This window comes from Schistocerca gregaria, chromosome 10, assembly GCF_023897955.1.
Source record: "Schistocerca gregaria isolate iqSchGreg1 chromosome 10, iqSchGreg1.2, whole genome shotgun sequence".
NCBI classification, from domain to species: Eukaryota; Metazoa; Arthropoda; class Insecta; order Orthoptera; family Acrididae; genus Schistocerca; species Schistocerca gregaria.
In genome coordinates this window covers 85918586-85945948 of record NC_064929.1, presented here as the reverse complement: position 1 = coordinate 85945948, position 27363 = coordinate 85918586, and the positions used below count along the sequence as shown (strand labels likewise).

General features: G+C 42.1%; 1 protein-coding gene across 2 annotated transcripts in view; it reads left to right on the top strand.

The window, feature by feature from the left end:
- LOC126293698 (serine/threonine-protein kinase 11-interacting protein) overlaps positions 1-16918 on the top strand; it is a 182219-nt gene extending 165301 nt beyond the window's left edge. For both annotated transcript variants that reach the window (XM_049987004.1, XM_049987003.1), the window contains exons 19-21: positions 2216-2368; positions 5015-5160; positions 12026-16918. In XM_049987004.1, coding sequence (XP_049842961.1) covers positions 2216-2368; positions 5015-5160; positions 12026-12214 — 488 coding nt within the window. In that variant the 3' untranslated portion in view covers positions 12215-16918. The remainder of the gene's footprint in view (positions 1-2215; positions 2369-5014; positions 5161-12025) is intronic.
- The last annotated feature ends 10445 nt before the right edge of the window (positions 16919-27363 follow it).

The following is a 27363-nucleotide window of genomic DNA, read 5'->3' as shown; positions in this document are numbered from 1 at the left end:
AGTATTTTGCAGCTGTGACTTATTAAATTGATAGTTCAGTAATTTTCACATCTGTCAACACCTGCTTTCTTTGGGATTGGAATTATTATATTCTTCTTGATGTCTGAGGGTATTTCACCTGTCTTGTACATCTTGCTCACCAGATGGTAGAGTTTTGTCAGGACTGGCTCTCCCAAGGCCGTCAGTAGTTCTAACAGAATGTTGTCTACTCCCGGGGCCTTGTTTCGACTCATGTCTTTCAGTGCTCTGTCAAACTCTTCAGACAGTATCGTATCTTGCATTTCATCTTCATCTACATCCTCTTCCATTTCCATAATATTGTCCTCAAGTACATCCCCCTTGTATAGCCCCTCTATATACTTCTTCCACCTTTCTGCTTTCCCTTCTTTGCTTAGAACTGGGTTTCCATTGGAACTCTTGATATTCATTCAAGTGGTTCTTCTTTCTCATAAGGTCTCTTTAATTTTCCTGTAGGCTGTATCTATCTTACCCCTAGTGAGATAAGCCTCTATATCCTTACCTTTGTCCTCTAGCCATTCCTGCTTAGCCATTTTGCGCTTCCTGTCGATCTCATTTTTGAGACGTTTGTATTCCTTTTTTCCTGCATCATTTACTGCATTATTATATTTTCTCCTTTCATCAATTAAATTCAATATTTCTTCTGTTGCCCAAGGATTTCTATTAGCCCTCTTTGAACTTTAACTAGACCACTGAGTTTATTGGCAAAACATTCTAGTAAGTATTGTATGTATTACCGTTTTCCAGTGATGAAACAGATATTGTTACATAAGTAGTAACATTGATACTTATCTTCTGTACTGAAGAAATGTGTCAGAGGTCCTCAGTCGCATGTAATGGAATTTGTATATTTCTGCAATTTTTTCATTCCGGGTACGATAAACAAAGTTTACAATTTTCCGTAATCATTGTTTTCAGTTAACGTGCAAATTTTAATCCGATCTTCTTTGTTATAATGTAGTACAAAATATAGCACGTTGCTGACATGAGGAAAACTATCAAATCCACGTTGGCTGATACGACTTCGAGACTGTTGACTTACATTTTACTTTTTTACAAATTACGATGTAGTCAGATTCTTACAGTTCGATTAATTTCCCGACAGACTTCTTATTCCAAGTTACGTTGACATTTCATAGTTTAAAGTCAAAAGTCTTGATCGTGACATTCCCACCCCCCCACCCCCACCCCCCACACCCGCACCACCCCGCCTACAAATTACACAGTCTCCCATTCTGATCTCACAATTCTTTTGAATCAACATCTTCCTTATTTATTAAGAGCTTTAACATTTACTCGCAAGAATTAGAATAAACGAGACTTTAACAAAACATATGTCTTTTTATGAAAATCAAATGGATTAAGTAACCGTTAAGAATACACAGTGATGTGAATGCTTGTTATTGGTTTTCGTTATTAGTTTCGTTATTAGTTTATGAATTTATTGAGTAAAGAGTATAAATAAATGGAAAAATTACAGAGGAAAATTGAAAATAACAATGCATAACTAAAAACCAAAATAAGGATTAACTACAAATATAAAACGTTTGTGTTTTCTAACAGTATTAAAAGGAAAACTGCTACTCACCATATAGCGGAGATGCTGAGTCACAGATAGGCACAACAAAAAGACACTCGCAAATAAAGCTTTTGGCCATTAAGGCCTTGGTCAATAACAGACGGTGCCCCCCCCCCCCCTCCCCCCTTTACACACACACACACACACACACACACACACACACACACACACACACACACACACACATGACTGCAGTTTCAGGCCACTGAAACCACACTGTGGTATTTGTGTATTCTGTGCATTATTTATCATTTGTATTCTATTCACCAATACTGAATGCTGTTGGAATTTTGTTACAACACACAGGAGAAGAGAGCCTCATAGTGAGTGCAGCATATTGCTATCGCTGACCTCAAATGGCCGAAAACTGGATATGCTTTGGATTTTAAAAAGATCTGGATGCAGCTCAAGTGGTTTCTTAGTTTTCATTGCTCTGGACTGGTGTATCTATTATAGACACAGGTTCAGTGGTGGAAAACTGGACATTACAAATAAGTTGCCTCTCATTGTAATGGAGCAGCAGTAATAAAATATTTATTAACTCTGAGCAATGTGTTTAAAGTGCTACGCTTCCAGCGTGGTAATATTTTTGTCAAGTCGGTGTACCGACTGTCACAGGGCTCAGTCTCGGGGACGGGTGCCGTGTGGAGGGGGAGCCGCTGGAGCAGCACACGGATGCGGTGAGGCGCCTCGCAGCGACTCCGGACCGTCCGGACGATAACGTCCGTGTGGCGGCATTCTTCGTGGCAGCCAGTGTCGTCACCGACTCCGGTGAGTACTGTGGCTTTACACCATCTTCTTCGATATTTATAAATTTCAGTTTAATATAAATCCTCCCCACTCCACCAAGAGTGTCTTTCCGCCGTTCACCTAACCTTTGTAACCTATCAGTTCATTCCTATGAAATCCCCAAACCACCTTCCCTACCCTCTGGCTCCTACCCTTGTAACCGCCCCTGGTGTAAAACATGTCCCGTGCACCCTCCCACCACCACCTACTCCAGTCCTGTAACCCGGAAGGTGCACACGATCAAAAGCAGAGCCACGTGTGAAAGCACTCACGTGATTTACCGACTGACCTGCCTACACTGTGAAGCTTTCTATGTGGGAATGACCAGGAACAAACGGCCCATTCGCATGAACGGACACAGGCAGACAGTGTTTGTCGGTAATGAGGATCACCCTGTGGCTGTCGGTAATGAGGATCACCCTGTGGCTAAACATGCCTCGGTGCACGGCCAGCACATCTCAGCAAAGTGTTACACCGTCCGGGTTATCTGGATACTTCCCACTGACACCAACCTATCAGAACTCCGGAGATGGGAACTTGCCCTTCAGTATATCCTCTCTTCCTGTTACCCACCGGGCTTCAACCTCCGCTAATTTCTAGTTGCCGTCGCTCATACCTCGCCTGTCATTCAATAACGTCTTTGCCTCTGTACTTTCGCCTCAACTGACATCTCTACCCAAACTCTTTGCCTTTACATATGTCTGCTTGTGTCTGTTATGTGTGTGTGTGTGTGTGTGTGTGTGTGTGTGTGTGTGTGTGTGTGTGTGTGTGGGCGGGCGCACGCGCACGAGTGTATACCTGTCCCTTTTTCCCCCTAAGGTAAGTCTTTCAACTCCCGGGATTGGAATGACTCTTTACCCTCTCCCTTAAAACCCACATCCTTTCGTCTTTCCCTCTTTCCTGATGAACCGTGGGTTGCAAAAGCTTAAATTTTGTGTGTGTGTGTTTTTTTTTTTTTTTTTATTGTTTCTATCAACGTACCAACACTTTCGTTTGGTAAGTTACAGATTCTTATATATATCATTATGCAGTTTATTCCCCCGAGTTGTTGAGCTCTGGGAGACCAATTATCCGATGTTGGCTTAGTTCAACCTTAATTCTCTCTCTTGACAGAACGAAAATTATGTACTCAGAAAGCTAGTGTTAATAACGTAGATAAATATACAGGGTAATTATAAAGCCCACAAAAGACTGCAAACAATCAGTGTAGGTAGATGACCAAGAAGAGTGCAACAAACAGTATGATATATATAAACGTCACACTTGTGCACTGGCCGCCACATGGTGCACATCTAATCGGTAGTCCAGTTCTGCCTGTGCACGACCTGGCATATCGGAAGTGATGTTGTTAGTAGTTACCTGGGCACAATGTCGCTAGCTGTTGTCATCCTGCGGTAGATACGATACGATACGATATTGCAGCGACTGTTTTATTCCAAATTATGATGCAAAGTTTCGTCAGAGATGCATGTGTGCATGTCACTGCACTACAGTGCAATTATACACAGGCACTGCAGAATCGTATTCATCTGCCAACACTGGGCAAACGACTTTCAAGTAAAATGTCTCCCCTGTATAGGAATATACATAATGGACGTACAAGTGCAGGTTGTAGACACACGGTTGACGACATATGGAAGTTTGGGTCTGGCTGTGAGTTATGTTCGGGCAGCCAAATGGTAAAGTCATGACTAACGGAAAATCTGAATTTGAGTCCCTGTCCTGTACAAATGTTCATTGTTGTCATTCCATTAAACAGCTGAAAGTTATCCATATTTGCAACTGCGAATACATGTAATATATCCTACGGTAGAGGTGGAACGCAATCACTGTATCCGAACATATCCCACGAGGAAAAATTGTGAGGTGTCGAGTCCGTCAACCACAGCAGTCATTCTAGAAACGACGGGTCGGCAACGGCTACACAGTCTGTCTCACAGTTTTCGTGTTATCTCACACACGGGTGTGCAAACCTTGGAGAGCAATCTCCTGTCTGAAAATGAAATCTCTCAAGCCAAGCCACAATAGCAGCACACAAATGCATTCTCTGCCCTGTTCACCTCAGTTTTCACCGAAAAACACCAATGGTGCCCTCGTCGGTATTTCTACAAACTAGCTAGCCGAGTACCACATTCGAAAGAATGTTCGAGAGTCTGTCGCAGTGCAGTGTTCGAGAAACTGCGTCGACTGTTGACGAGCACGTCTGATTTAGAACAAATGCACAATTTGTGATTACGGTTCTGCATCAGTTTTACAATATTTCAGAACAAATGAAAGTTCGTGCCGGGACAGGACTCGAACTCGAGTTTCCCACTCTTCAGTTGTCCGAGGCCTCAGATAGCCTAAGTGGTCGAGGCGACCTCCAGCGATGAATTGAAAATCCGGGTTCGTGTCTCAGTCCAGTGTAAATTTTCATATGTTCCGAAATATTATACATCTGGCACGTAACCGTAATGGCAATTTGTGAATTCATTTTTTTGAGTTCGTCTCAGAGTACCGTAGCATTTGTTACGTTACATTTACCCGTTTACCGTACCGAATTTTTAAAATGTTTCACAGACTTTGTAATTAGCCCGTATATCGTAAGACTATCACCGTCACCGCATCGGACATTCGTGCCGTCCACAGGGACCGTCAGCCTGGGCTCGGGGATGCTGGCGATCGGCGAGTCGGCGCTATCACTGTCGACCGACTCGCTGCTCTGGCTGCTGCCATCCTCCGGGAAGCTGCCCGAGCTCTGGGCGGCACAGAGCATCAGCAACCTAGTGGAAGTGGTGAGTGCGGCAGTGCGGCAGCTGGCGCTGGGCTCACTGTCTCTCTCTGGGCTGTGCTCCCTCCCGCCTTCCCGACCCCACTCCTGTGTGCCCCCCTGTCCGTGTTTATTTCACCCTTGTCCTTGCACGAATGATTCTTATTATCTGTGCATTGAAATTTTGTATGCTTCAGATATTTGTCACTATCAGTTACAATGTATAGCTAATAAGATTCAGGCCCTGTTAAAAATGTTGTCCAATGCGTTTTAATTAGGTTCTGGATGGAACTGGATGTCTTGTGGTTTCTTTTTCATTTATTTTTGAACAATAACCACATTTTCAGAGTTCAGTATGAATTAATATACATTGTTATTCATTTCTTATACAGGATGTTACAAAAAGATACAGCCAAACTTTCAGGAAACATTCCTCACACAAGTAAAGAAAAGATGTTATGTGGACACGTGTCCGGAAACGCCTAATTTCCATGTTAGAGCTCATTTTAGTTTCGTCAGTATGTACTGTACTTCCTTGATTCACCGCCAGTTGGTCCAATTGAAGGAAGGTAATGTTGACTTTGGTGCTTGTGTTGACATGCGACTCATTGCTCTACAGTACTAGCATCGAGCACATCAGTACGTAGCATCAACAGGTTAGTGTTCATCACGAACGTGGTTTTGCAATCAGTGCAATGTTTACAAATGCGTAGTTGGCAGATGCCCATTTGATGTACGGATTAGCACGGGGCAATAGCCGTGGCGCGGTACGTTTGTATCGAGAGAGATTTCCAGGACGAAGGTGTCCCGACAGGAAGAAGTTCGAAGCAATTGATCGGCGTCTTAGAGAGCATGGAGCATTCCAGCCTATGACTCGCGACTGGGGAAGACACAGAACGACGAGGACACCTGCAACGGACGAGGCAATTCTTCGTGCAGTTGACGATAACCCTAATGTGAGCATCAGAGAAGTTGCAGCTGTACAAGGTAACATTGACCACGTCACTGTATGGAGAGTGCTACGGGAGAACCAGTTGTTTCCGTACTGTGTGCAGGCACTATCAGCAGCTGATTTGCCTCCCCGGGTACACTTCTGCGAATGGTTCATCCAACAATGTGTCAATCCTCATCTCGGTGGATGTTCTCTTTACGGATGAGGCTTCATTCCAACGTGATCAAATTGTAAATTTTCACAATTAGCATGTGTGGGCTGACGAGAATCCGCACGCAATTGTGCAATCACATCATCAACACAGATTTTCTGTCAACGTTGGGGCAGGCATTGTTGGTGATGTCTCGATTGGGCCCCATGTTCTTCTACCTACGCTCAATGGAGCACATCATCATGATTTCATACGGGATACTCTACCTGTGCTGCTAGAAAATGTGCCTTTACAAGTACGACACAACATGTGGTTCGTGCACGATGGAGTTCCTGCACATTTCAGTCTAAATATTTGTACGCTTCTCAACAACAGATTCGGTGACCGTTGGATTGGTAGAGGTGGACCAATTCCGTGGCCTCGACGCTCTCCTGACCTCAACCCTCTTGACTTTCATTTATGGGGACATTTGAAAGCTCTTGTCTACACAACCCCGATACCAAATGTAGAGACTCTTCATGCTCGTATTGTGGACGGCTGTGATACAATACGCCATTCTCCACGGCTGCATCAGCGCATCAGGGATTCCATACGACGGAGGGTGGATGCAGGTATCCTCGCTAACGGAGGACATTTTGAACATTTCCTGTAACAAAGTGTTTGAAGTCACGCTGGTACGTTCCGTTGCTGTGTGTTTCCATTCCATGATTAATGTGATTTGAAGAGAAGTAATAAAATGATCTCTAACATGGAAAGTAAGCGTTTACGGACACATAACATATTTTCTTTCTTTGTGTGTGAGGAATGTTTCCTGAAAGTTTGGCCGTACCTTTTTGTAACACCCTGTATAGGCAATGTGTCGTAGCAGACATGCACATTTAACTCGCAAGCGGTCGTACCGTTTTTCGTAACACAAGTGGCCATGTGTTGCACTTTGTATGTGTGTATAGAATAGATGTCTTTATGTTTCCGAGCTAAATGTGTGTGCTCAAAATCACAGTTTAGTCTTCGTTTATTTAAAAGTCAAGAAAATAAACTTACATAATACGAACTAAACCAGTTTTAATTAACAGTAATGAAATAAATTTTCACTATAACACTCTGCTGCCAAAGACAGGTGTTTCAGAGACAGTAATGACCCACTTGAAGCATTAGCAGTGCAGTTGCAGCAGATCCGTGCCAGCCGCTTTTTCGATCACTAATTATCTCGTAGACAACTGCCTCAATGTACGATTATGTTGCTAGTTCATAATCAGGGTCATTTTTTTGTACGGATTGTAAATTTTTTCTCACCTGCAGTAATATATTTTATATTACTGTTCCTCACTTGTATGTACGAGAACATAATTTATCACTGTTTCACCTGAAGCAATAGTGAAGGAATGGGTACGAGTTTGCAGTTGTGAAACAACAATGTAACAGCGCAAAATCATTTTATTTTTGTCTGGCGCACTTTACACACGGGCGTGCCTGCTCGAGGATTAAAAGCCTCTTTGGGAATAGAAGTCTGTTATTAAATGTGACTGTCTGCAGTTCAACACGTCGTCTATGTGACGAGTAGCAATCTATCCTAATATTTATACTGCAATCTGTTCACTGTACAAGTTGTACATAACCATTTGCTCTCAGCACATTATTCCTGCTATGTTCAAAATTTTGAAAAGTGTTTTTTAGTCGACACTGCCGAGAGCTTTCTCTGACTCTACAAATGTTATAAACATAGCTTCACCTTTCTTGAAACTGTTGTCTTAGATAAGACATACCGATGTTTCTTCAGAACACGTATTCGTCTTCCCAGATGTTGGCTGCTACCAGTTTTTCCAATCTTCTGCAAACTTATTAAACTGCCAGTTTGGCAACATTCGTACCTGTCAGCACGTGCCTTTTTCGGAATTGCCCCTCTGAGTCTCCATGACTGAAGTACGTACGTAACTTGTACGATTAGAGCTCTGAAGATGGTCGGTTGTTGTTATGTTACGATAATGGTGTTGCAAGCTAATAAATTCACACAAAAAAGCTTTTTAAAGTCATCACAATTTGTCTCTAACAGATATAATGTCAGTAACTATGACCCGAATACGATGACGGTGGATTGATTGAAACATAACACAGTTGCACTACATTAGTACTCAATAGTAGTCCATAGAATATATTAGTTAAATCACATAAAGATAAGGGTGTAATAGAAAAACTGTTAGTGGATAACTGAAAAATATGTAACGATAATCCATTTAGTACAGACTACATTTAGTTTAAACAGAGTTACATCAAACAGAAATAACAGTTCTTCTGGCTCAAAAGTAATTTGTAGGTCTAAGTGTGGGTAGAATAAAACAAAAATATTTTGAAATCTAAGGAAATGATCATTATTTTGTTGCATACCCACGAGCTTTGATCGCAGTTGCACATCAATCCGATACATCCCGGAGGTATTCGGTTGGATTTAGATCCGAGCTCTGGCTGGACCACTTTAATAATTTGTTTTTAAGGTTCTGTGCCACAGTCAGTAAAAACAGTACCTGTATAGAATCGCTTTGTTGTCTGTCTGTCTGCTAGTCACTCTGTCTGTCCATTCTGCTTTTAAAAAAAGTTGAAATTTATGTCCTACATTAAGATCTACGGTCTGTCGGCAATGTAAGATGGCTATTTACATAATATATTTCAATACTCACAAACTCACTCCTCGAAACCTATAGGATACTTTCCATTGATCAAGAATCGTGAAATTTTGCAAGAAGGAAGGTTTCATAGTACAAGTAATGGAGGAAATTCGAAAATTGTTAATTTGTAATTATGTCACACGAAATTTTTTATCTGACTGTCTATCCATCTATTAAGAGACTTTTTTCCTCGGGGAAGGCTCGATGTATAAAGTTGTAATTTGTGTCACATACTAAGGTCTAGGGTCTCTTGGCAGTGTAAAAACTGTAAACTTCTAAGTCAGTGTAATCAAAAGATGCTGCCATTTAATTAACGTATTTTATACTCACAGGCTCACTTGTCAAGACTTGTAGGGTACTTCCCATTAAGCATCACGATATTTGGCAAGAAGCATCCAGAGAAGAAAAGAAGTAACCCTGTGAATCTGAAACGAACAACAAAATCTGTTCGTGCACGTGCAGCTAAATGCGTTGAAATCGGTGGAGACATTTTTGAACATTTATTGTGACACTGTATGTACACTGTACAACTTCCTTAATACTCAGCTTTGTTTTTTGCGGTTTAACACAAATTCACGCATGTTAAGCTATTGACAGAAACAAATTATCTGACACGTTCGTACTGTTTCAGTTAACGTTATTACCGTCATTTTACCAAAATTAAATACTCTACAACTTCTGTTGAAAACTTTGTGCAGTTGTCTGGAATTTAAAAAGCAATTGGGCCAAGTAATTAATAAATTAAAAATTTTATGAAATTGCTTCTTTGCTTCTCTGGAAGTTCTGGAAAACTACTAAGATACACGTCTGGGACAGGTTTTATTAGATTCACCAGACCAATAACAACAAAACACGTAGAAATCCTGCTTTACATTAACCTTGTACAGTTTTGCGATGGCTTCGTATTAACGAAGTTGCTAAATTTTGAGCAAAATCTTTTATTAACCGTAACTCCGTAACTAAACATTTGTGGACCTATGTTAATATGAAATTTTTTTCTGTAGTTTTACTCGCAGAATAATGTATTAAAATATTTGCATATCTTCATGAATCACCCTGTATATATAAAATAAAGTTTCTACGGAACCCTTGGAGTGTGAGTCGTACACATACTTACGTGGATATTTTATCTACAAAGAATTTCTTTAAATGGCTTGAGGTGCATTTTGAACATTGATCGTGCTGAAATATCCAATTGCGTGGCATATTCTTTCTCCCAACCAGAACCGTATTCGTTTCTAAAATGTCACTGTACAGGAAACAATCCATATCACCTTCTGTTTCAATGAGAGGATCGGCCCCTCGTGTAGAAAAACTTCCCCACTCCGTGATGCCGCCGCCCCCGTGCTTCACGGCTGTTGTGCCTTGGGTTTTTGGTATACGTATATATTGCACACCATCAGAAGAAAATACATTAAATTTATTTTACTCACTGCATAACACGTTAGACTGATCTGTAGCATTCCAAGTTTGATGTTTCTTTGCAAATTCTGTTCTCACCTTCCTGTTTTTTCAATTTATGAATGGTTTATGTGGTGGTTGTGCACAATGTACTAGGTGACGTTTTGCAGTAGAGACACGTAGGTTAAGTTCAGCGTGCTGCTCCGTATCGTGCCTAATTTGTCAGACCAATTTTCCTCGGTCACGAACCGACTGCTTACAAATCACTCTGGCTTCTCACCTTGTCATTTTTGAGGACAGCTCGGTCTCTGCTTATTGGCTACTGTTCTTCCTGTTTTGCCACCAACTACCCACATTAATTAGCCACTGTGATATGCCAAACTATCTAGCAGCACTAGACTGTGACTCATTTCCTCAAAACATGTAAAACAGCTCGTCTCACACAAACTGAGTATTCTTTTTGTTTTGCCACGAATCTAGTTGTTTCTACAAATAAAAAAAAAAAAACACTGTCTGGATGTCTAACCAACAATAGCTTGTCTACACCGTTCCACTAAACCAAATTACAAAATAGTTTTGAGATAAAGGACTACTTACTTATGTTGTCGTCGTACAACCTCTCTTATTTACTAGATATTTAATCGCAGCGACACAAAGCTCTCGAGGGAGTGACACGGTACTTGCAATGCTCTGTTCTATTAGAATGCAAATGGTTTCTGACAACATAACACTACAACTACAGAATACTTTTGAGCACTGCTGTAGCGGGACTTTGAATTTTGCCGCGCTACACTTGTTTCCTCAGATATAAATTATACCGTCGTAGCTGTATGAGCGCTCGATGGCAGAGAAAATATTTATAAGAAAATGAAGGTACAAAAATTGTAACTCTTTTTCTTTTCAACCCGCTATGTCTCTTGAGAGCAAAGGCTTAATTTAACTTATTCGATAGTCTTGGTATGATTCAGACATAAAAACTTATTCGTTAGTCTTGGTCTGATTAAGACGTAAAAACGTATTGATGTGCAGACATACAGAATTGTAGAAGCTTGTATGAAATTTGGAGGATGGAAGCAGCCTTAAAATACTTTGCATTCAATATCAAGGTGGTATTCATTCGTAGACAGTCGTAATTCCTGGCCGATGAAATTTACTGCAAGATTTTGGAGCAGCTACAACTTTTTCATGCAGAAATGAAGCAGGAGATTGTTGGAGAACAAGACCTTAACGCCGCACGAGAGAGGACATATTAACATTGTAATGAATGTACTCTTATCTATGCCATTTTCCCTTTTAATCACATTTTATTATTCTCTGTTCTCTTTCAAATAATTTTTGTAGTGGAAATTCATTTGACTTTTGCTCAGAAACGCCACAAGGACCACCCCAACAATAGCTTTTCCGAATCACTAAGTGCAATAGCTTTTCTGTAATACGAAGTTCGATTTGCATTTCATTCTTTCCCCTTTTCACGGTCATTAACGATTTTAAAACCCCCTTTTTATTCACCGTTTCTTCCCACATTTTCAACCTTTTCTTTTTTTCTCTTTTTCTTTTTTAGTAACCACTACACTGCTGTACCTGATGGAAAACCTGAGAGTCTCAGCAAAGTGTAGCATAACAGAAAAGCTTTAAAACTGCACGACGGATACTCTGTTCATATATCTGGGTGTATTTATTAATGACAGCTACATCTGTTTGAAATCTGTGCCGTCTGTTACACCAGGAAGTGGACGGGGAGACAGTTACACCGGTCTTCCTGGACGAGTCGTCCGGCACTGCACGAGAGACCCGCTGGGTGCTCCGGATGGGCAGTGCGGCCGTCGTGTCGGCCCTCCTGGACGCGTTGCGGCCGCCGTGGGAGCAACTGTTCTCACTGCCCCTCCAGGTCTCTCTGTCTGGGCAGTCCAGATAACACAGCTGACAATGTCCACAGGACTGCTCACGTATCTGTGTGTGTATGAGTGTAAGCATTGAGCAATACTCTCTAATCTTCCATGTGCTGCCTGCCAGTCTCTCTCAGATCTTCCATGTATCATTTTGTTAAATGTGTAGTACGTGCAGAGGATGTGTGTGTGTGTGTGTGTGTGTGTGTGTGTTTGAGAGGGAGTTTTTTTAAGACAAAGTAGTGAGATAACCACAAAACAGGTGCAGCTTTTGTTTGGAAGTTCTGTGTTAACAGGTCCAAGTCCAATGTTGTTATATCTTCTATACCCTTAATATATATCATTACGGCTGGAATGTGTCATTCTGCATCAAGTGTGCAAGCGGAAAGGGGACTTGTGCGCTCCAGGGACATCGGTGCGCTACCTGTGCCACGGATGAAAGGAACAAAAGAGTAGAATAAAATTACTCAAAAGGCTGCTGGCTGAAAACCTCTTCTCATTTAGTGGGCAGCTATTCTGCTACCTTTGGTTGTCATATTTTAATTGCATCTTGTTTCACAGAGAGCCTTTCTCATTAGTACATACTCCCCTGTCCTGGTTTCCCTCTTATTGTATTAGGAGGATTTAAGATTTTTTTTTCTTCCCCCCCCTCCCCCCCCCCCCCTCTCTCTCTCTCTCTCTCTCTCTCTCTCTCTCTCTCTCTCTCTCTCTCTCTCTCTCTCTCTCCTGCAACAGGCAGTGAGTACTAAAGGAAGTAATAACAGTATGGCTGTCCCACTGCGTTGCACCTATCCAGATGACTTAACCCTTGTCCACGTCGTGTCTGAGTATAAACGTCGTTTTCCTAAACTTTCCTTTTCACCAAGTAAACCCATAAACTTAAACATTTTAGGTAGTGCTGCACTGCAGTTGCTTACATCATGTCATTAAATGTTTTCACAGATGTAACGAGGCTCAGCATCCTGTAACGTTCAGCCATTTGCGTAACACTTGTGAAATTTCTTGAAAGAACAAGTTCCTGCTTCCAGTGATCTATTTTGCTGCTTCTTTCATTGCTTATAGATGACGTTTTTTTCATTACAACAAAGTCTTGGTGTCTCTTTGCTCTCAAGTGCTGTTTTTCTGTGCCTTATTCTCCGTGTCTCTCGGGGTCGACTCCCTTCGCAGTCTTGTTACACCACTCTGAATGTATTTGCATCATTTTGGGGTGCAGTCTCGTCATTACCAGGTCGTTCTATTCTGCAGGTACCTGGGAACTCTCTCCTTTTTTAACAGGTGCCGTCTTGTTTTAGTACGACACACTCCGTCCTAGTGTAGGCAGTCCTGTCAAAGCTTTCCCACTGTTGACGTGAAAGTTTTCTGAATACGGTACCACGTCACAGTGTAAGAAACTATACTGGAGAACCTGACATTTTGCCCACGGTTACAGTGGCCTCCTTCTAGGACTACAGTCGAGAAGACGGCCACTGGCGTCACCAAAACGTCGGCTTCTCCGGTGTAGTTTCTGACACTGTGACGTGGTACCGTATTGTGTCACAACCAACACTGGCTGCAGAACCCTATGCAATTATAATTTTGCTATTTTTGCTGCCTTCAGTGAACTTCTTACATGCTGTTTTATACTATATCTCCATACTGTCATAGCACCCTTACCTGCAGCCCGTAGCTTCTGTTCGTCCGATTTGTGCACGGCCCAACAATGTGAACCACGTGTCAGAGATGGTATCGTCGATCATTTTTACATATTTCCCTCGACTCGGATCGGCATTTTTGCGTCGAAGACCACTCCTTTTAATGACCTCCATTTTGACTACCTGGTGTTTATACCATTTTTGATGTCTCTATCTGTGGAAGCTGTAGATGTTATTACTGACTCGAGGTACCCGAAGTTACCTGTCGCTGTTATGAGGGCACTGTGTAGATGTAGCTGCAGTTGAGAGTCGGTAGCAGTCCTCGAGAAGTTGCAGTACATGTACTCCCCTTTGGCTGTACTCACTCATAAGTCTTCTAGGTTACAGACCTGTCCACCGAGCATTAATATTTTCTCAAATTTCTGGTAGAGATTCTGCTATTAGAACTACGTGAGCATACAAAAGTGTCCATGGAGTCAGTTTCTGAAGAAGTTCTGTAACACAGTTCCTGACCGGATTGAACATTTTTAAGCAGGTCCGTAGTGAATCCTGTCTTCTACCTGGAGTTATTCACTGACACATCTAGAGCTTACAACTTTTACCATTATTTTCTATCATGTGTCCTTGAGAATATTGACCCAGTATTCTGAGATAAATGTTTTCTGTATTTATTTAATACAATTCTACACTACAAATTCTTCTTCTCATTCAGGTTTCATATTTGTTTAACAGAATTTTGGCTTCTCGTTCAGTTGCATCTTTTCTACAGTTACCCGTGGCTCCTGTGGTTTTAATCGCACTGAAGTCTGCTGTCTGTAGCTGTAACATTTTTTACACCAGATAGCACATATGTCTACCTACCCTTTGTATATACATACTAAAGCAAAATGTGCACCACTAAAATTCATTAAAGTAATTTTAAATAGTTTATTGTGCTAATCCCTATCCTCACACTACTTAATCCTCTTCTTTCAAGATGCAGTGAAATTGTGCGCTAAAACTCATCTTCTTTTTCCACTTTTAGGTGCATGAGACTGTCTTGACAGGATGCATGGATAATATCCTATCCAGCACTTCTTTGGTTTCTGTTGCACAAATTTACCAGTCTGATATTCATTTGTCACCATCAGTTACAGTTAAATAGCCTCACCACAAATGTTTCTTCGCCTTCTTCTTCTCCTTCCTCTCTCTCTCTCTCTCTCTCTCTCTCTCTCTCTCTCTCTCTCTCTCTCATCACTACAAATTCCTCTCCTGTGCCAACCTCTTTATATCAGAGTACCACTGGCAACCTATGCCCTCACTTATTTACTGGATGTATTCCAATCTCTGTCTTCCTCTACAGATTTTACTCTCTACAGTTCCCTCTAGTACAACGGAAGTTATTCCCTGATGTCTTAAAAGACGTCCTGTCATTCTGTTTCTTCTTCTCAGTATTTTCCATATATACCTTTCCTCGCCAATTCTGAGGAGAACCTCCTTATTTTTACCTTACATTCCACCTAATTTTCAACATTCTTCTGTGACAGCACATCTCAAATACTTCTGTTCTCTTCTGTTCCAGTTTTCCCACAGCCCATGTCTCACTGCCATACTATGCTGAGCTCTAAAAGTACATTCTCAGAAATATCTCCCTCAAATTAAGCCTATAGTTCAAAAAATGAGTGCAGCTGGAAGTGTGAGCCAGCTTTACTTGTCTTAACTGCTACTGATTTTTGTTGTGGATGGGTCGGACCTTTTCCGCAGCCTCTGTGTGTGGAACGTGAGGAAGGAAGTGACCAGACTCAGCCAATTCAGAATTCCACAGCAAAGTTAAAAAATTAATGGTGACCCGCAATGCAACCACTACTGAGTAGAGGAAACATAAAACTACCCAATAATAATAATAATAATACTCTTTTCTTCACCTCCACAAAGGTCGGGTTCTGGGTTCACTGCAGAAAAATCTCTTTCTCTATAACAACTACTGCATGCACTCTTTTCTTAGAGCATGACAAGTTTGGAGATTTATAATTTCATTTCCTGAGTACTATGTAAGTTTACAAAAGCACATATTGAGACACAATTGGTGACATAAATTGTCACTGCAAATATTCACACACATTTACAGTGGCCGAAGGAATACAGCAAATGTTCGATAGCAAATCGACTACGGAGACACCTCTACTGGAAACGTAGGATATCGTCCCACAATAAATTTGTGATGGTGGATGTTCTGTAAATTTATTGACTATGTATGTTATACAGGTGTTGGGTAAACAAATTTTTGGACAAAACTGTAAATTCCATTTCTCGTTGTGCGGGAGCACTCGAAAACAAAATTACTGATTGAATTGGTGTAGCGGTAAGATGACAGACTCGCACTTGACAGAGTGACAGTTCAAATCACTGTCAAGTCATCCAAAGATATGTTTCTACAGTTCCCGTGAATCATTTAATGTGTATACCAGGACAGTAACTCAGAAAATGATTCGGCCGACATACACTCTGTGTCGAATCCTAATTTTTTTTCGTTCGAAAAGGATTTTATATGTTTCTAAACTGGATATGATTTAAAAAAATGTAGCTCCTGTGTGGCGGACATCTTGCCTGAGAAGAAGGTATTAAAATATGACAATTTCTTGGGATTTCTGTTTCTGTACAGGATTGACAGGACCGTAAGTGGAAATGTTGCCGAATCTCTCCCGAGCTGTCAGGTGCGCACTGCATTGGAGCCCACAATCCGGAACCTCTAATTAGTCCAGGAATGAAATGAATCTCACTACGACTGTCACTGTGCAGCTAGTTCTCCCGTATGCTCGGAGTGCCATTTTGTGATAGTCTTATAAACATATCAATGTGGAGTGCAATTTTGTTAGTATCTTTAATACACTTTGTTCTTCCAAAGACTATAACAATATATTTTTTGCCGTCTTAATAATACAAATGTGGTACAGTTTTTGAGAATCAAAACTATAATATAAGATTTCTTTTTCCATTTTTTTTAAAGTTTATTGTTATTTCAAGTTTTATATATATTTATGTATATGCTGTTACATTGAAGCCACATTATGTTGTTGTTAAGCATGAAGGATATTATTAAACTGAACTGACATAAAATGTGTCCAGCTTGCCTTTTTCTCATACGATTTCCTTTCTCACTCCTGTAAGAATTAAATCCTGTTCGCTTATAAATGTTGTGAAATACACTGACTACTACAGACGGGATATTGTACCGCCTAGCGAAACTTTAGAGTGATGGTGGAAAATGATTTATCTGATTATTACACGGTATAGTGACCCAGTGGAAGATGAGAGGGCAGGACGAGATCATAATCGAAAGTTAAAGTTTTTCTTCGGTCGATTTTATCGCGAAGAGTAAAAATGTGACAAATTTCTACTAAAACAGAGATCCTGGCAATTTGATAAGTTAGGTAAATCTTTTTGAATGAACAGGAAGTTATTATAACGGTATCCACACTAGGAAACACAAGTCCCGTAATGGATGTCGCATGCAATGATTGTGACATGCACTAGTTTTGGGCCTCATTACTCATTTTCATTTAGTGTGTCACACTCGACCGTGGCCGTGCAAGCTCCACATAGGCATTAAAGACTATTGATTTCCAGATAAATAGGTTTAAATATGTTCACAGAAGTAGCAGTGTTACCTGGCTGGTCAGTTGAAATCACCACACAGAGACGTGTGGAAGATAGCCAATTCTGTAGGTTTCATCTCAGCTGGTAAAATACACTTATCTGCCAAAGAAATAAATGGACACAGAAAAGCAGTGCTCTCACTGGCTTGTACAATTGCCGACGTGACCAGAAATGATCCAGAACTACATTTCAATTAATATAAGAGGCGATCAAAAATATTCCATTCAAGGCTGTTGCTAACACAGTGGGACTCCATTGTGGTTATAAGAACGCTGACTCGCAGGTAAGGGATTAGTGTGGCACTGTGTCTTTCCCGACACACATTTGGTAAATGTGGAAATGTGAACTGTGGTGTCATTATTACCAAGTGCGTCCAAACGAGACTGTTATTCATTTCTCGGCTGCCAGAGGACACACACCGGATGACATCCGTTGTAGAATGGAGAATGTGTGTAAAATTAAGGCAAAACTTCTGGGAAAAGTGTGACGACAGGTGCTGCTGCTTCACGCTAATGTACGTCCGTGTATCGGGAATGTCGACATGCAGAAGTTATGCCGACTCGAGTGGAAGACACTCGAGCACCGGCCCTATAGTCCCGATCTCTCCCTGTGCCATTGTCACATCTTCTGTCCCTTAAAAAGGCCTCGAAGTGTCGACCGCTTCTGTCGGACGAGGGTGTGCAGCAAGCAGCTACAGACTTCTTCACACAGCAGGACACGGTGTTTTAGGTTGCCTCCGACTTAGTGCATTGGTGGGACGATTGCCTCGATGCTCGCAGTGATTTTGCCCCATTGGCGTACCCATCCTGGACTGGACGGCTATTGAACGGAAACTTTTTGAGCGCACTCGTGACTTTGCTATGCTCGACCTCCACGGCCGTGGCCACAAATGAGATACAGATGTGTCCTCATGCTCCAGATGCCGAACAGAAATCAGCTTGACGTGCAAACACTGATCGGACTGCGCAGAGTGAGGGAAGGAGCCTATGTTCCGAGATTGACAGATCATTGTAATTTTTTTTTTTTTTTAAATTGTAGTGTTGTACTCTGATAGAGTGCTAGAAGAAAAGTAATACTGAAACTGGACCGAATAATATTTATTTCACTGGGCGATGCCAACACATTGGCAGTCGTAGTGGCTACAATCCGTCGAGTAGGATCAAACTGGTTCCGACGTAATCTCTCGAATTTCTTCCTGAGAATCAAGAAATAAAATATACAGTTTTTGGCAAGATATACTTTTTGATTGTTAGGGAAAACTGGAAACTTGCTTGGGCCAGTGCACACCTGGAGGACAAGATCATGCTCTCAAGATTACTTAATAATGTCCAACGAAGAAAGTCACACTGCACCAGGTGTTAATCTACACCAGAGGTGTTCTTCATTGCTTGGCTTAAGTCTGTTTAGACAGAAATCTACTGAGTAAAAATTCATGAAGGCTTAAGCACAAAACAACACTGCTGCCAAAATTAATCATTGTAATTACACAAAATATATAAAAGGTAATTTTCTCTACATAAAAAGTTGTTTAACTTAATTTTCAATATATTAACCATGTCAAAAAATTGAAATATACACCATCAAAATGCTGAAAAAATGTATTCAAATACTTGACTTACATATCATTGGCAAGTTTATTACGATCTAGTGAATAATTTGTCATAGCTGACCTTACACAATCTTTACATTGGGGAGAATTCCACTAATAGTAGGTAAAGTTGTTGTTTATTGAAACGCAACTAATTTTGTGGCCTAAAGCCACATCATCAGGTGCAACAATGTTAAAAGGTCATTGGCATACCCAACACTCCAATCAAAATTTGCTATTCAGTAAATTTTGTTAATACTGTGGCAAATGAAAGGTAACAAAGACGTACTCCATTCATTTCAGACAGCAGTTTGTCCCAAATGATGGAGCAGTTTGTCCTAAATGAATGGAGCATGTGTTTGTTACCTTTTATCTGCCATAGTTTTGACAATATTTATTGGCCAGTAAATTTTGACAAGGAACGATGTGTACGTCAGAGACATTTTAACACTGTTGCACCTGACGATGCTGCTTTAGGCCACAAAACTGAATGTATTTCAATAAACACCAATTTTACCAGCTGTTACTGGAATTCTTCCTAATATTGTGGCTTTTGACAGATGTGGATACCCAGAATAGTTTGCTTACACGGTCTGTAACATGAGTACCAGCCAATTTATTTTTACAGTTAAGATTTCACCAAGCTCATTATTCACAACACTACCTCACATAGATAAGTTCATCCAAATGATGAAAAACCATATGATGGCACCTGTAGTGGCCCCAGAATTTTACAAAAGTCTGGAGACACTTGTGTTCCAGCCGTTTTGAACACACGTAATTTTAAAGCAAGACGTAAGGATGAGCACGGGATACTGCACCCACTTATTGTTTGTGCAGGCGAAACTGGAAGGGAGATAGTTCATCAGTGCTGGCAAGTGTTCAGCGCGACCTGTGAAGAATACACATGTATGGCCCGGAAGCTCCGTGGCCGACTGCAAAGAGTAATGTAGCTTTGTATTGCTGAAAAACAAATGGAGTGACTCGAGATAGTGACTGTTTATTAGACGTTGAACTGCTGTAGAGAGTACGTGGACGGGACATGGGTAGTCAGCCATGATAAAAGCTTATGTATTAATTGTGTTCAAAAATGTGTAATTAACTGATTCTGGGTGCCCGGTAATGTGTGGGCTTACTTCATAAAGTTTAGTTTTTTTTTTTTTTTTAATTTATTTATACAATGTGGAAATGTTCTGGTGCATTGAATGATATTCCACGAGTAGCATATTTTTAAATAAGAAGAGAGACAGAGACAGTGAAAGAGTGAAAATTTCCCCTTCCTAGCATTGAAATCTTCGGAGAAGCTTCCGGTGCTAGCAGAAGACATTGGTGCTGCAAGGAAGCAAAACCAGCATTCTTCAACAAGTAAGTCCACAAAAACGCTTAAGCTTTATAGAGGGAGCTTAACATTACACCGGGCCACCGCACACCTTTACAGTGTTAGGGTAGGTTTTTACATATACTAAATTCCAAAAGTTATCTTCATTGTATTCTGACTTAAAGAAAAAGCTATTTTGAAACTGAATTATTTCCTCTTTTAGTTCAACCTCACTACAAGAGAAAAGAGCACCCATTTTGAAACTTCCTGGCAGATTAAAACTGTGTGCCGAACTGAGACTCGAACTCGGGACCTTTGCCTTTCGCAGGCAAGTGATCTACCATCTGAGCTACCCAAGCAAGACTCACGCCCCGTCATCACAGCTTTACTTCTGCCAGTACCTCATCTCCTACCTTCATTCCGGAAGCACCCATTTTACTTAAAATATCTTCAACATTCACTTTTTGGAAAGGTTGAGGCATGAAAGTTACAACATGTTTCTTTGCCTTGCAATCTAAAAATCAGTTTCCAAACTCTGTCTTTAAAGTTGTGCGGTTAGCCACATACTTATTTGCATCTTCTCGATCCAATGGCATTCGGCGATACAAGAGTTCAGACTGTATTAGAGTAAAGTGTTTCTCATTTAATTTCTGTAACTGTGCTATCCAGAAGTCAGGTTTACATGACATTCTTTTGAGAAGACGTAAGAGTTATGACTGTTTAGTTTTTTCCTTAGAGTTCCTCGTTTAACTTATTCAGTGTTTAACTGTCATATCAGTTACAAATGCCAGATCCAGCAATAACCTCAAATCATACAGTTGTGAGTAATGTTCCTCTGTTTCAGACACAAAAAATTTTATCACTGGCAGAAATTCTCTAAATCTGTTTAGAACCACGCCTCTACTCAGTCACCAAACTTTGGTACACAATATCAGGTCTCCATAGGACTCTTTAACTTTGTTCTGTGTAGTGCTTGTAAGCGAATTGAATTCACAATTTTTTTGACAATACTCATTGCATGTTTCATTTTCAGAATACACTCCAGAAAAACATGAAAGCACCATGAAGGAGTTGCACAAGTTGGTCACAAATTGATATTCATACTGGTATCAACGGAAAATGCAAAAATGTATACATTGGTGACCAATGGTTGAATGTGGGACACTGCAGTGCAGTTTCACCTCACAACTAGCAAGGACAGTAAACAGGTGCATGTCGATACCACGCTATAAAATCCTTGCGAATTTCATTCTGTGTAGTCAGTTAGACAGTACATACACTGTGTGATCAAAAGTATCTGGACACCAAAAACATATGTCTTTCATATTAGGTGTACTGTACTCCCAGATACTCCATATCAGCAACCTCAATAAACAAGACATCTTGAGAGAGCAGAATGGGGCGCTCCGCAGAACTCACGAATCTCGAACATGGTCAGGTGATAGGGTGTCACTTGTCTCATACGTCTGTACGCAAGATATCCACACTCCTAAACGTCCCTCAGTCCATTGTTTCTGACGAAATAGTGAAGTGGAAATGTGACGGGCCGGCCGCGGTGGCCGTGCGGTCCTGGCCCTGCAGTCCAGAACCGCGGGGCTGCTACGGTCGCAGGTTTGAATCCTGCCTCGGGCATGGGTATGTGTGATGTCCTTAGGTTAGTTAGGTTTATGTAGTTCTAAGTTCTAGGGGACTTATGACCTAAGATGTTGAGTCCCATAGTGCTCAGAGCCATTTGAACCATTTTTTTTGAAATGTGAAGGGACACATGCAGCACAAAAGGCCGACCTCGACTGTTGACTGAGACCGCCAACAGTTGAAGAGGGTCTAATGTGTAATAGGTGACATGTATCCAGACCATCACACAAGAATTCCAAACCGCATCAGGATCCTCTGCAAGTACTATGATGTTAGGCACAAGGTGAGAAAACTTGGATTTCACAGTCAAGCGGCTGCTCATCACGCCGGTAATGCATCACTCGGTATAAGGAGCATAAACATTGGATGATTGAACAGTGAAGAAATGTTGTGTGGAGTGGCAACTCACAGTACACATTTTGGCGATCCGATGGCAGGGTGTGGGTATGGTGAATGACAAGTGTCCGGATACTTTTGATCACATAGTATATTCTCCGCAGACAGGCACTTGAACAATATACGAAGATGTCAGCATTTGAGAGAGGAGGTGTAGTTGGGCTCAAAGAAGCCAGTTGGAGTAATCAGTTAATCACTCAACATTTGAATTGGTGCATTGCCTCTATTTGACGATGGCAGGAGTGGGTGAACTGTAGCCAAACACAGCATCAACTACAAGGTGTGAGCCAGCAGCTACACTTCACTTGGCAACATGACACAATTACCATTATGTATGAGTAATGTTAAATGAACTGGAGGACCAGGAATGATTTTTGCCGTCAGCTTTATGGTATTAAGCTACACAAACAATAACGTAAGGATTCTAGCCTTAAGGATAAAAAAAGATGTGAAAGAGGATCCTTACATTAGTATATATATACAGTGTGATTCAAAAAGAATACCACAACTTTAGGAATTTAAAACTCTGCAACGACAAAAGGCAGAGCTAAGCACTATCTGTCGGCGAATTAAGGGAGCTATAAAGTTTCATTTAGTTGTACATTTGTTCGCTTGAGGCGCTGTTGACTGGGCGTCAGCGTCAGTTGATGCTAAGATGGCGACCGCTCAACAGAAAGCTTTTTGTGTTATTGAGTATGGCAGAAGTGTATCGACGACAGTTGTTCAGCGTGCATTTAGAACGAAGTATGGTGTTAAACCTCCTGATAGGTGGTGTATTAAACGTTGGTATAAACAGTTTACAGAGAATGGGTGTTGTGCAAAGGGAAAAGTTCTGGACGGCCGAGAACGAGTGATGAAAATGTAGCACGCATCCAGCAAGCATTTGTTCGCAGCCCAGGAAAATTTCAGCAGGATGGAGCGCCACCACATTGGCACTTATCTGTCCGTAACTACCGGAACGTCAACTACCCGAGGCGATGGATCGGCCGCCAGGCAGCCCGTGACAGAGCACTTCATCACTGGCCTCCAAGAAGCCCTGATCTTACCCCCTGCGATTTTTTCTTATGGGGGTATGTTAAGGATATAGTGTTTCGGCCACCTCTCCCAGCCACCATTGACGATTTGAAACGAGAAATAACAGCATCTATCCAAACTGTTACGCCTGATAAGCTACAGAGAGTGTGGAACGAGTTGGAGTATCGGATTGATATTGCTAGAGTGTCTGGAGGGGGCCATATAGAACATCTCTGAACTTGATTTTGAGTGAAAAAATAACCTTTTTACTCTTTGTAATGATGTATAACAGAAGGTTATATTATGTTTCTTTCATTAAATACACATTTGTAAAGTTGTGGTATTCTTTTTGAATCACCCTGAATAATGGAAAATTTCATATAAAGATGTGAAACAAATACTAACAGAGATAGAGGGGCTGGCCAGTACTTACCTCAGCTCAGTACAGCCGATAGATACACAAAAACAACCGAAAATTTATGTTCCTAGCTTTCGGAATAAATCTTCCTTCATCAGGGAGGAGAGAGGGGAAAGAAAGAGAAGAAGGGAACGTGGATTTAGTTACTCACAACCCAGGTTATGAAGCAACAGGGAAAGGAAAACAGGGAGGGTAGCAAGGATCGAGGCATGGTTGTCAGAGGGAAGCCAAGGATATTCTACTGTAAATACTGTGCCAGCTTCAAACCAAAGAGGATGCATACAAAGTGGTATATAGTATAAAGATGTAGGATGAAAAGATGCATGAATGGCTAAAGAGGAAAGGGAAACAGGAGAAGACTAAAGAGTAAATGGGAGTGAGGTTGTTTAACGTAGGTTCAGTCCAGGGGGATGGTGGGATGAAAGGATGTGTTGGAGTGCAAGTTCCCATCTCCGCAGTTCAGAGGGACTGGTGTTGGGTGGGAGAAGCCAAATGGCACATACGGTGTAGCAGGTTCCTAGGTCCCTAGAATTATGCTGGAGGGCATGCTCCGCTACTGGGTATTGGACATCTCCTAGGCGGTCAGTTCTTCTGTGTCCGTTCATGCACTCAGTCAGTTTAGTTGTTGTCATACCAATGTAAAAGGCTGTGCAGTGCAGGCATGTCAGCTGATAAATGACGTGTAGTTTCACATGTGGCCCTGCCTTGAATTGTGTATGTTTTACCCGTAGCGGGGCTGGAGTAGGTGGTTGTGGGGGGATGCAGGGGGCAGGTTTTGCAGCGGGGTCGGTTACAGGGGTAGGATCCGCTGGGTAGAGAAGGTAGTCTGGGAATATTGTAGAGTTTAAGAAGGATGTTACGGAGGTTAGGGGGGCGATGAAAGGCAACTCTGGGTGTTGTGGGGAGAATTTTGTCAAGGGATGATCTCATTTCAGGGGTTGACTTGAGAAAGTCATATCCCTGGCAGAGTAATTTATTGATGTATTCGAGGCCAGGATAATATTGGGTGACAAGGGGGATGCGTCTGTGTGGTCTGAGGGCAGGAAAATTGTTGGACGGGGAGGAATGTATTGCTCGGGAGATCTGGGAGAGGAAAGCACTGGTCAGGTTATTGGTGTAATTGTTGAGGTATTCGTCACTGGAGCAGATACGTTTGCCACGAATACCTAGGCTGTAGGAAAGGGAGCGTTTGATGTGGAATGGATGGCACCTATCAAAGTGAAGGTACTGTTGTTTGTTTGTGGGTTTGATATGGACAGAGGTGTGGATGTGAACAAGATGAAGGTCAACATCCAGGAAGGTGGCTTGGGTTTTGGAGAAAGACCAGGTGAAATTCCTCCTTTTCGAATCTGAATTTCACCTGGTCCGTCACCACTTCAGAGCCCCGGAACACATCGAGAATCGAGAGGAAGTGACAGCGGGGAACTGCAGGGTTAATGGAGTCCTTAGGGCCACGTGAAAGGTCCAGACGAAGCTGCGGTCGAAGCATACACCGTTTAGGCGTTCGTGAACGGACCGCAAGTAGAGGTGGTAAAGGGAAGGACTCCAATTCAGAGAGAAGGGACCGCACGCAAACCACAATCGTTAGCCCTGACCTGGGCCAGCGATGCAGGAGATGGACAGCCGCGGGCGGGAAAAGGAGACAGTAATTCTGGCCGTATTCAGGTGAGTGCCACTGTAGTAGTACTGGCGAGTACGCGCCGAGCTCCACTATTTAAAGCCTACTGCGTTGACACTGCGCATGCGCTTCTCAGCGTGCGCGTTCATAACAACTCCGTGCGCTGCGCCTAACGCCCTCGACGTGAAAGCTTGGCGTATCGATATCAGGTCGATTTTCGTCTTTATGCAGATAACTGCGTCGACTACGAAGTTTCTCTATGACAGGATTCGAAGCAGAGTTCAGCTGGTAACCGCTATCTCGATTGTCGAGAGTCTCCTTGTCAGACAATCTTATTTTCACAGATTAATTGATAATTGAGCTCCAAAAGTTTGATGTATGGGTCAAAATTTTTGTGTCGGAATTCATGGAATGGTATGTGGAAATACAATGTTCGGCGACTGCGGACTTGGTGGGTTGGAGAAGGCGAGTATGCTGTCGGTTTTCACAATGTGTTCCTGCACGGTCCGTGTTGTTTGCTGTATATATGATTTGCCACATTCACACGGAATTTTGTAAACACCTGATTTACGGAAGCCCAGGTCATCTTTAACAGATCCCACCAGTGATGAAATTTTGGAAGGAGGGCGAAAGGTTACTCTCACTTGATACTTCCTCAATATTCTGCCTATCTGCGAGGAAATATTCCCAATAAATGATACATAAGCAGTCGACCTGAAGGCCTCTTCCTCTTCATTGTTCCGTCGTTTGTAGGTAATTCAGATGCTCAGGGGAACTATGAATGTGTGCTGCCTAATTGGCGAGCAGTTACACATGTCTTATCTGCAGTGGAGGGACACCAGCCTCCACCAGTATGCTGGTCACCGGACTCGTCCTAAAAGCTCCTGTCGCTAATCGAACCCCACAGTGGTGGACAGGGCCGAGTAAATGCAATGCTGAAGGCGCTGCCGAACCATAAATCACACTCCCATAGTCAATTCGGGATTGGACAAGGGCTCTGTAGAGCCACAGCAACGTAGAGCGATTTCCACCCCAATTTGTGTTGTTCAGGCAACGGAGGGCATTGAGGTGCTGCCAGCACTTGTGCTTAATCTTATGAAGATGAGGAAGCCAAGTTAATCAAGTGTCGAAAACCAGATCTAAGAATCGATATGTCTCCAATACGGTGACTGGATTGCCACGAAGATAAAGTTCTGGGTCCGGGTGAACGGTACGATGCCAACAGAAGTGCACGACACACGACTTTGTGGCTGAAAACTGGAAGCCGTGGGCTACAGCTCGTGACTGCAACTTGTGGATGTCTCCGTTTAGGCGACACTCAGCATCACCAGTACTGGAGCAGCAGTACAAAATGCAGAAGTCGTCTGCATACAGAGACGTTGAAACAATGGGCCCAACAGCCCCTGCTAACTGTTAATGGCCATTAAAAATAGAGAGACAATCAATACAGAGCCCGGTGGAACTCTGTTCTCCTGGATATGGGTGGAACCATGGGAGGCACCAACTTGGACATGGAAAGTATGGAACGGCAGGTAGTTTTGGACAAAAATCGGGAGCAGGCCATGAAGACCCCACTCGTACAATGTGGTGAGGATATGATGTCGCCAGGTGGTGTCATATCTACATCTACATTTATACTCCGCAAGCCACCCAACTGTGTGTGGCGGAGGGCACTTTACGTGCCACTGTCATTACCTTCCTTTTCTGTTCCAGTCTCGTATGGTTCACGGGAAGAACGACTGTCTGAAAGCCTCCATGCGTGCTCAAATCTCTGTAATTTTACATTCATTATCTCCTCAGTAGGGGGAAGCACAATATTCGAAACCTCATCTAGAAACGTACCCTCTCGAAACATGGCGACAAAGCTACACTGTGATGCAGAGCGCCTCTCTCGCAGAGTCTGCCACTTGAGTTTACTAAACAT